This window comes from Monopterus albus, unplaced genomic scaffold (genome assembly GCF_001952655.1).
Source record: "Monopterus albus unplaced genomic scaffold, M_albus_1.0 scaffold83.1, whole genome shotgun sequence".
Lineage (NCBI taxonomy): Eukaryota > Metazoa > Chordata > Actinopteri > Synbranchiformes > Synbranchidae > Monopterus > Monopterus albus.
This window is the reverse complement of record NW_018127963.1, coordinates 543,050-553,262: the sequence shown is the minus strand read 5'-3', so window position 1 is coordinate 553,262 and position 10,213 is coordinate 543,050. Positions and strand designations below refer to the sequence as shown.

The following is a 10,213-nucleotide window of genomic DNA, read 5'->3' as shown; positions in this document are numbered from 1 at the left end:
CAGCGCATCAGTTTCTCCTCAGAGCGTCTGACGAGTTATCGACTAGTCAGGCGATCTATCAATTATCATATATTGGAAGTGAATGGGAAGGAAGGAGGGAGGGAGAGAGAGAGAGAAAGAGGGAAAGAAAGAGACTTCCTCCATGTGCAGGTGCAGTTTACCTCTCGCTTTCCCCCTCCCTCTCTCCCTCTGTCCTCTGTCTCACACGCTCTCTCCCCCCATGGTGAATGCCACAGAGTTACCAGAGACGCATGTGAAAAGTTTTTTTTTTTTGCCCCATTAGAAACCAACAGGCCTAATACTGTTCAGGATGTGATGTGCAGGTTAAACAGTTATACCTTTAAAGGATATGTGTGACATTTCAAAAAAGATAGATATGTACTCTCAGATGTATGTACTGGGGACATATATCTGTTTACACAATCACATTGTGGAGTCTTGTCATCCTTATGGGGACAAAAAGTCCCCAGAACATACGGTAAATCATTACATTTTAGAGTGATAACTTGGTTTAAGGTTAGACTGAGGTTAAAGTTGGGGTAGGTCTCCAGGAAATCAGTGTCAGTCAGTGTAATGTCCCCTGAAAGTGAAGAATCAAAAATGAGAAAAAGGACTGCCTTCGTTCGGGCTGTGATTTTTCTCATTTTTTGTTTCAGTGTGCCATGACCAGCACCTGTCTTTTAGGTGCCCATTCACACTAATTTCATTTCCTGAAGTGATGAAAACACGTGTGATGTGTGTAGTTGTGTGTGTTACGTTTACGTTTACACTCCATCGGTGCCATCTGGTGGACAGAGCATAGAGATATAAGCAAGTCAGAAGTACAAATGTTTGATTCACAGGAAAACTTGCCATTTCAGATTACCTTTTTGTTTTTGTGTGTTTCAAATAACACATTTTTAAGAAGACCAGTCAACGTCTTCAGATTTTGAAAAAGTGAGCCATCAGGCCTTGGTTGATTTGGATTTCCAATGCAGCTAAACTGTTCTTCTATTAGGATATATAGATTAAACATGTTTTTGATATTTTTCATTCATAGTTTTTGCATCACAGTTGCCCTGCCACAAACCAGACTAGATATCATCTCTATCTGAAAAACTAAAACCTGCAGTTTCAGCAGATCAGGTTTTAACAGTAAACACTAATTTGTACTTTTTGAGAATAGTAACACCTGCAAAATTTGAGTAAAGAATAATAAAATATTTGCACTGACTTCAAAAACCAAAATCTGTCTAACTCTTAACTGTGATGAAACCTTATGATATTCTATATAAGTAAAAATTAGACAGCATAAACACCACATTTCACATACTGTACATTTTTAAATAACTTTATTCTGTAGGAATTCTTAAGTGTGTTTTAAGAAATGCAGGGAATTCTCTTTTTATACAAGTCCTCTTTGAATAAAATATTGTTCTTTTTCAAATTGCATTGGGTTGCTTTTAAAACAGACAGCTGAAATCATCTAGTTACAAACAAAATCTGTTAACATTTTTATTAGAATTCAGTGACAGTGTACTCAGACCTCCATCTCACGCTCCCCACTACCTCCAAATACTTTTTAAATTCTTAATTACATTGTTTTGCTTGGTACAAAATATGCTGTTTTACAATATGAATCAAGTCTTTTCTTCATATCGATGACAATGTGGGAGTATATACAAGGGAGGGGGAGAGAGACTGGTGTCATGTGATCTGATGAGGCGCCTCCAGCATCTCCATCAGGAAGGTGTCGATAGGTGTGTCCCCAATCAGTTTGAAGAAAAACAGATGCTCCAGGCACTTCAGCCCGATGGAGCGCAGGGCAGGCAGGCGGAGCAACAGTTTGGCAAACCTGGCGACAGGAAGAGAGAACGTGAAATTATACAAATTCAGACTTAAGAGATCATTTTAAAGATTTTTACTGTATAAGTTATTTACATTTTCCTAAAACCATTTTACTATGTTTTATTATTCAAAATCTGTAAAACCTTATCCAATTTAATTAAACCATTTCACTTATTTACTTGTTAATCTTATTTAGCTCTCACCAGCAAAGGAAAATAATCAATTGCAACTATTTTCTTTAAAAAATAACACCACCGGTCTGTATCTTAGTATGGTCAGAAGAGTTTAGTTATTTAGGAATTTGCTATAATGTAATGTCATCTTCACTGCTCTGTACAAACTAAAGCAGCAATTAAACAATAGCGTCTGATACTGATTGATCCTGTAACGTAGTGCATTTCCTACCTGCCCGGCTGGTCTGGGTATTTCTGTTTTGTATATGACTCCAACGATGCATAGACTTTTTCCCTCAGCCCCTCAACCTCTGGTGGGTTTGAAAGACCTTTTGCATCTGAAACAAATACCAAAAACCACAGTTAGGCACAGCCACGTTGTAACCCTATATAACATCTACCTCTGCAGTCAGAATTGTGATGGCCAGAAAGAAGAGAAAGCTATGATGTTACAAGGCAACTGTGGCAGGGCAGGAACTGGGCAGGAAAAACACATGGGTGCACAGTGAAAACTCTCCAGGTAGCCATAATACCATACTATGATGCCCAATATTATATTTGACCAATCTATGAAAAATTCATCTGCTGAGTTACTGCACTGCAAATATCAAAATAAGCAGTGGAATATTACATCTGTGTATGTCATTTACCAAACAACTAGAGGAATTCAAAATTTCGAGACAGCTCCTTTCTGACATGCACTGCTTGAGATGCTTTCTAGCATAATGTAAAGGTGACAGGAAACATTACTGACCTGGGTTGAAGAGGACGATAGCTCGAAGGCAGCCCAGCTCTGTTTTATCCATTTGCATATCTTTCATTTTAGATACTAATTCTGTCAGAACTCTGCAGGAGATCAAGAGCAAAACTTTAGAGTCACAACACTGACAGTGAATCAAGTTAATAACCAATATATATATTTCTAAGCATTCAACCAAACTTGAGTCACACCACAAACGAAGGCAACTAAGGCAACAGTTGCCTATAGTCATATGGCAATAATCTTCCTACCTCAGACCACAATGCCTCTGGAGTGGTTTGACAGATTTATTGTTTAATACCATTCACCCAACAATTACTTTAACACACTTGACATTTCACTTGTAGTTTCACCTGCTTAATGATAGGGGGCAGCCTTGTAAATACCTTTCAGATACAGTATGAAGGCAAAAATGCTTTGTTGTTATGATTTCATCTTTTCATTTAGTTTGATGTTTCACACTCATTACTTCTCCATTGTGTCAATGAGTGCCTTTACATGGACATGAGTACCGCGGTTATTAAGAGTATCATATTCTGCATATGGTGTTTACATGGAACAGAGCAAGATCTGGTTATGCATATCCCTGTGTATATGATAAAAACTAGTATCCTGGTTACTGATGTTATCTTCTATACTGATCTATATGAATAGCCTAACAGGCTTATTATAATTTGAAAAAGGTTTCAACAAAACTGTATTTATTCATTTTTCATATTGAAAAGGGCTGAGGACATATAGGCCTGCATGCTAATATGAGTAACAGTTAAACATCTTAACACTATCTGGAGATGATGGAGCCTACTAGGCTCAGCATCATTAGACAGGGAAGCAGATGTTAACTCCTCACATCTGTACAGTGGAGAGTGGACGGTGCATGTCATCCAGTATTTTGAAGAATTTAAATGTGGCTGGACGAGACCCCTTTTTTTGTTTTGATGTTTGGCCATGTAGTAATTTCTCTTCAGGATCTGACTTGTTCCACTGTTCATGACAGGAAGCCTGTGTCCTGTAACTCATCCACTGTGTACTGGAATAGGTCAGCATTTCCATGCATTCTCCATCTAAATACTGTGTACATTTACCAAAATTCAAAATTCTGTCTTTTCATCGCTCCAGTGCTTTCACTGCCCATTGTTTGTGTTTATCTCAAGTTGCTTGTGTGCAGTAGCCAAGCCTGCTCAAACAGTCTGGAACGTTCAGAAACCTGGCTAAGATGTATAGATAAAACAGTATGCCAGTTTCCTTCTGAGGACTCCACCTAGCACATTCGGGTTTCGCAAAAGAGTTTATCTTAGTTTCTGAAATGGGAATATGATGTTTACACGAACAAACATAAAAATGGGATAGTACAAAAACCGGATCATATGGCTCATATGACACTCATATCCATATACATGCACTGAATAAGAGCATTTGACTGCCTGTAACCAACAGGACAATACAAGACTATACAATGCAGCAAGTCTTGCCTTATGTTTGATGAGGCCCTACCTATCAAAAATGGAGCCCACTCCAGCGCTGTGGGCACTGCTTCTGTGGACATGGAGACCCGTCGCCAACAGGATACCATCTTTTACTGTAACTGAGCGATGTGAGAATGAGGCGATGAGCAGCTCATTCCAACCTAGATGCAAAAGAGCACACAACTGTGACCTCTGCATTCTATAATCCCTTTAAGTCCATCTCAAATTTGCATAAATAATATATGAAATCATGTCTGTGATTTGTCGGTTTTGCATCGTTTTAGTTCTTGGCTTCCTGTTTCAGGCCTGTGTGTGTAATCTCTCACCAGCAGAGGTCAGTGCTGGTTCAGCTGCAAACCACACCGCTGGGTCTGGGCAAATACAGTACTATTCATTATGTTTGGTTTCACTGCTCCATTAAACCAGATGACAAAAATGTGCTGAGCAAATGTAGCAGACTTAAATAGACTCCCTGCCTGGAAATGAATAGATACCATGAAAATACTACACCACCATGATGATGACTGGCTGTAGAAAAAATAACTAATTGTACAGAAAAGTACCTTTGTAAATCTTCATATGCACACTTAGACACATACACATACAGTATGTCTGCTGAATTTATGCTTTTGTATGTGCGTCTACCTGCTCGCAGTAGGATGACCTGGTCATCGAGGGGGAGCTCAGAAAAGTGCGGGATCCTTTTGGCCCACTCCACCAAGGTGAATAGCTGCTTGTCCGCTGCTTGGCAGATATTGGTGACAGGGTCGTTGGTCTGGAGAGGAACAAAAAATAAGAATGCCAAAACACAGTCAATAACTACAGTATGTGGTGAACTCCTTACATTTGTCTAACAGCAGATAGTGAACAGGCACAGCTGTGGCTATTTTTACCTACTGTGTAAACTAATAATTTCCTCTTAAGACTTGTGAATGTTTTAATGCATTCTTGAAATCCAGCTACAGCTATGTGAGGAGACAGAATGATTAGAAGACGTGGGGGATATTTACTAAAATTGTTGCAAATTACTGTCAGGTGTGCACATTTTTTCATTTATACTAATGCTGATGATGTAAATGAGCACAGCCACAGCTGTGTTAATTTATATACACCTCTGCTTATGTTCTGCTGCCTGAAGGCTGTTACTCATGTGTAGGAAGGAAGTGTAGAAGAAAGTGTATGTTTACAGCAACCAAACATTAATATGGCTGAAGAAATCATCAAACGCATTTTGAAATGGAGGTCAAATCATCTTTTATTTCATTCAGTAAATGAAGCATGGTTTGACTTGAAAGCCTGTAAAAGTCCCTCACATTCTCCTCTGGTGAGCAATGCGCTTTACGAACACCCTCACTCTCCTCAAACATGTTCTTAACTCAAATGAGGTCTTAGATGTCTAACAGCTGCCATGCTGAGAGCAGGGCCACAAGTTTGACACCTGCTTTCTCCTGAAATTTCAGCCACAGTTCCCTCTGCAGCAGTGGTGGTAATTCGGGTGCTGAGGGTATTTGTAAAAGCTTAGTAGATATCCCCCGAGAACTGAATCACCACTTTTCTGACACAGTATAACCAGAAGTCAACATTATGAGCTGTGGGTGTAGGATTTATTGCGAGACTGTCATACTGGATTGCATGAAATTGTATAGTTGTACTCAATAAATGATAAGTGTCTAGTTCACAGGTAATTTACTGACTTCTCAAAATCAATGTGGAAGTTTTACATCTTGAATGGTTATGTCAACACAGCAGAGCCTGGATTCAGTCCTACTGACTGCTGAGTATGTGTTGTTTTTATTTGTTTAGTTTACTAATCAGAGCAACATTTGAATGTAACAATTCATGGGTCTGCATTCTTTGCCAGAATAATTTTCACTTGCACTGATCACTGACTCCCTATCTACTGGCTTCAAAATAGCAAATAACCACTGTGCTTAGCTTGTATATGTTGTTGAACATCATCCATTAGGCCCAAAATCATAAACCAGCATATTTTTAGCATGTAGTGGTTCACCCATCTGTTAGGCACCACTGCAGGCTCATGCAGAAAAAAAAAATAAAAACAATGATCAGTAATTCGTGAATGTGATTCTTACTGAGTTTCCAGGGCTGCCGTCACTGTACGTCTCTGTTTTGGGCTCCACAGCCAGCTCAGCATCCAGGATCTTGTCCACAGGCATGTCCTCATTGAAACTGCTGGTAGACTCCACCTCGCTCTCTCCCCTCTCTTTCCCACGCTGCCTCTCTTCTTGCACCGCTGAACACACACACACACACACACACACACACACACAAAGAAATAGATTTAAGGCCAAACTCCACATTCTTAATCGTCTAGACTAGATATTACTGATACCATAATATCAGTGATATAACACTCCCAAACATTAAAACAGTCCACAAGCAAAGTATAAGCAAAGAACACATTAAACAAATACAATATGTGCTAAGTTGTAATCACTTGAACCATAATGTTCACTATCTTTTTCTTATGTATTCCATATGTTATTAATGAACAATACCAGTACAAATACATGCATTTGTAATTATGTATTCTATGGTGTGGAAGAGATTAAAGAACACAGGCAAGCAGTTCCTGCCCAGACCTATCCCACTGTTAAAAGAAGCCTCTCACACATGCACACACATGCACCTTCTCTCTTCATGCCCATGGCCAGGCACTTCTGGTAGCGACAGTATTGGCAGCGATTTCGCTGGCGTTTGTCAATGAGGCACTCCTTGTTGTCTCGACATGTGTAGGTAAGATCTTTACGGACAGTTCTCTTGAAGAAGCCTTTGCATCCTTCACAGCTATACACACCATAGTGCTTTCCTGTGGAAACAAAGCCCACCACTTCAGTATTGCTTTGAGCCAGTGATATCTCCCAGTAAGCAAAGCTCACAGCGTGGACTGTAAGCCTCCTTATGGCCACATCTTTGGAATCAGGATTGAAAGCATGTTGCCATTTGCGGCACAATGAATGACCCATTTGTAACTATATTAACAGAATAACAAAAAGCAAGGTTTGAGGAGAGTGTACATTTGTTTGTCCAGCCCTCTCCCTCTTCCTCACCCTCTAACATTACCTGATGAACGGTCCCCACAAATGGCGCAGATGTGTTTTGACATCCCCCCAGGGCTCGTACACTGGTAGTTGATGTTTCCCAGGTTCTGTAGGCCCAGTGGAGGCTTGATGTCCTCTGAGCTGCTAACACTATTCATAGAGTTCATCTGAGGAGAACAGAAAGACAGAGGGGGGAACAGAGACAAAGATTTGAAGCTGAGGTGGCCAGAATTAAACAGAACAGAGCATAGGAGGAAGCTGAGGGGAAGTAAAAGTAAAAAGTGTTAAGGTAGTCCCATGACACTCTCTCCCTTCCTCTATTGTCTCATTTTGTCTTCCGTTCTTTTTTTTCCCACCCACACACTTTATTGTGAAAGTACTTCAGGGCCTGATCACATGCTCGGATAGTGGGAGGAGCTGGGGCTTCTCTCTGTGGCTTGTCATGCAGGTTTTTTAAAGTTTGTTGACAAAGAGCGGCATATGAGAAAAGTCACGTGTGCAGCTAGTGCAGTTCTTAAATACAAACAGCAGAGGGTGCTCAGTGTTGGAGCTTCGAAATACTGAAATTAAAGAAATTTCAAAAGTGTTAAAATGCTAATACATAATTAGTTTTTTTAGCCTAAATTTTAACTTTGTTCTGATAATGATGCCTGAGGTGGTTTCACACAGGTTGCGTAATGTGACTGATTACTCTTACTACAACACGAGGTCTCATATATGACAAGGAAGCTCATGAGACATCAAGGTGACTGTGATTGAAATAACTAAAACTCTCCACCCCTCAGTAGGAGGCTCTTAAATGACAGACAAAACATGTTCAAAACAAAGCAACATGTTCATTCTCCTTTGACTTCTGCATATCTCTCTCTTTCTCTTATTATCTTTGTGCCCTTTGACCCTTGCCTGCTGATGAGAGCCAGATGTAATGCATGCTTGTGCTGTGCATTTTACATCAATTTAACTGTTTATGTGCAAACATCTGCACTCCAACTGGAAACTAGGTTGACTTACATATGCTCTACAGTCCTAAATATCTTACAACACGACATAGCACTGACATCCTTCTCACAGTCATCTTGGGCTCTTTTATCATTTTTTTATGATGTGATGCCTATTCTCTAATGGCAGACTGAACTCAGGGCTCTATGGCTGTGACCTTCCATCAGTGACAGGTACAGTATTTAAGACATACAGTACTTTTATTCTGTCTTTCATCTTTCCCTGATGCAGTGCATTCACAGTTCAAATACGTGGCATTTTATACAAAGATACTGCTGTAGAGCTACAAGCACTCATATGGATTAACAGAAGAACATGCTACATCTTACATGAAAGGCTTACTGTACTTGGGTCTTTAATGGGCCAGACATATCATGTCTCCACTTTTCAGTGAAACTCTTGTATCACTTAAAAAACTGATCTCTTTTCAGTTAACACTCATGCAGTTTTGGATTTACAGAGAGTTTTGAAGGCACAATTCATGATACAATCACAAACACTAATAAAAAGATTAGTCAATTAATTGATCTGATAATCAATAGAGAATTAATCTACAACTTTAATATTAACCAATTAATTATTTTTTTTCTTAAAGGAAAATGCCCAAAAGTCACTGGTTCCAGCTTTTAAAATCTCAATATTTAATGGTTTACTTGTCATGGTTTAGCTCCGCTTCTGGGTTGAAGAGCTCTAATTGTGTTAGACTTCCTGCCCTGTGTCACCTCACCTGCCCCAGCTATACCTCAGTACACAATCATCATTCATTGTTTTCACCTGTTGCTTATTATCTCCCGTCTACAGCCCTCCTCCTTTCCCTCAGTCTCTTGCTGGTCCATTGACTAGGTTTGACTCTACTACAATCCTGACAACGCTGAAGAAACTCACTGTATTCCTCGTTCCTGCCTGGTTTGCTCCTGACAATGCCAGTACACTGTCGACTCTCCTGGCTCGGCCACCTTACCTGTGAGTTTCCTGAATCCCCAGCTACACATGTCTCCTGTCCCAGCCTATCCTGTTGTATTTTCCTGTTCGGCCAGTGACGCTGTTACCTACCTGTCTCCGTCACTTTACCCTGCTACTCACCTGTGCACCCCCTTGCCAGAGCCTGGCTCTGGTTCTGCCTCTACTCCGTGCTTCGCCTCAGCTCCACTTTACCCACCTCAGTCTGCCTGCCTCTGCTTACCACCTTCGGGAGGTCCTGCCTGCCTGACTCACCTGAGCGCTCCAGGTTACACAGCTACACTTATGTTCTCTGTACTCTTGTCTGTTATAAAAGACAATGCTGTCAGTTCAGCACTGCTCACAAATGCCAGGTCACCCATGAAAACAGAATGTTACATCACACAGTGACCTGATGGCAACTTGGCCACTGATTGTTGGCAAGCAGTGAAAAGACTTTACAACTGTATTAACCCTGACTGTCCCTAAAGGCACCAATTCATACTGTGATTGAAGTAGTGTAGGCCTACATTGTAAATGGTCTTATACTTATATAGCACTTTTCTATGTATTGCAGCACACTCAAAGCATTTTCACACTACTTGGCCATTCACCCATTTGCACTCATAAACACTCCCACACCGGTGTCATCACCGGGAGCAACTGGGGGTTCAGTGTCTTGCTCAAGGACACTTCGACATGTTGACTGGACAAGCTGGGAATTGACCCGCTCTACCTCCTGAGCCACAGGAGGTACAGCGTCCTGTAACACTGGCCTCGATCCTGCCTCTGAAGCACTACATACATGTGGGATTTGTAGTTCATTCAGTGGACCACTCAGAGAAAGTGTCTCCATTAGCACTCTCTTTCTAAGTACTTAGTGCTAGATGGTAAAAAGGGCATCCTTGTGGCTGTTGCTGTTTGATTTATGCAATGTGAAAAAATGCAGAGAAAGGATCTGTGTTAAGATCACAAATGACTCTGATA

The 10,213-nt window shown here is 40.6% G+C and overlaps 2 protein-coding genes across 3 annotated transcripts in view; both read right to left on the bottom strand.

Moving 5' to 3' along the window:
• The window catches only part of lmx1a (LIM homeobox transcription factor 1, alpha), a 9,276-nt gene extending 9,054 nt beyond the window's left edge, over positions 1–222 (bottom strand). Inside the window, exon 1 of the mRNA XM_020607041.1 lies at positions 206–222. Coding sequence (XP_020462697.1) covers positions 206–222 — 17 coding nt within the window. The remainder of the gene's footprint in view (positions 1–205) is intronic.
• A 1,126-nt stretch (positions 223–1,348) lies between these two features.
• Positions 1,349–10,213, bottom strand: part of rxrgb (retinoid X receptor, gamma b) — a 31,642-nt gene continuing 22,777 nt past the window's right edge. The window contains exons 1-9 of one of the 2 annotated variants that reach the window (XM_020607088.1): positions 8,941–9,065; positions 7,311–7,455; positions 6,877–7,056; positions 6,320–6,480; positions 4,872–5,001; positions 4,255–4,387; positions 2,755–2,846; positions 2,233–2,338; positions 1,349–1,834 (exon numbers count right to left, since the gene is read on the bottom strand). In XM_020607088.1, the coding sequence (XP_020462744.1) occupies positions 1,687–1,834; positions 2,233–2,338; positions 2,755–2,846; positions 4,255–4,387; positions 4,872–5,001; positions 6,320–6,480; positions 6,877–7,056; positions 7,311–7,455 (1,095 nt within the window). In that variant the 5' untranslated portion in view covers positions 8,941–9,065 and the 3' untranslated portion in view covers positions 1,349–1,686. Of the gene's footprint in view, positions 1,835–2,232; positions 2,339–2,754; positions 2,847–4,254; positions 4,388–4,871; positions 5,002–6,319; positions 6,481–6,876; positions 7,057–7,310; positions 7,456–8,940; positions 9,066–10,213 lie in introns of those variants that run through there. The other variant, XM_020607089.1, reaches the window with a different exon arrangement.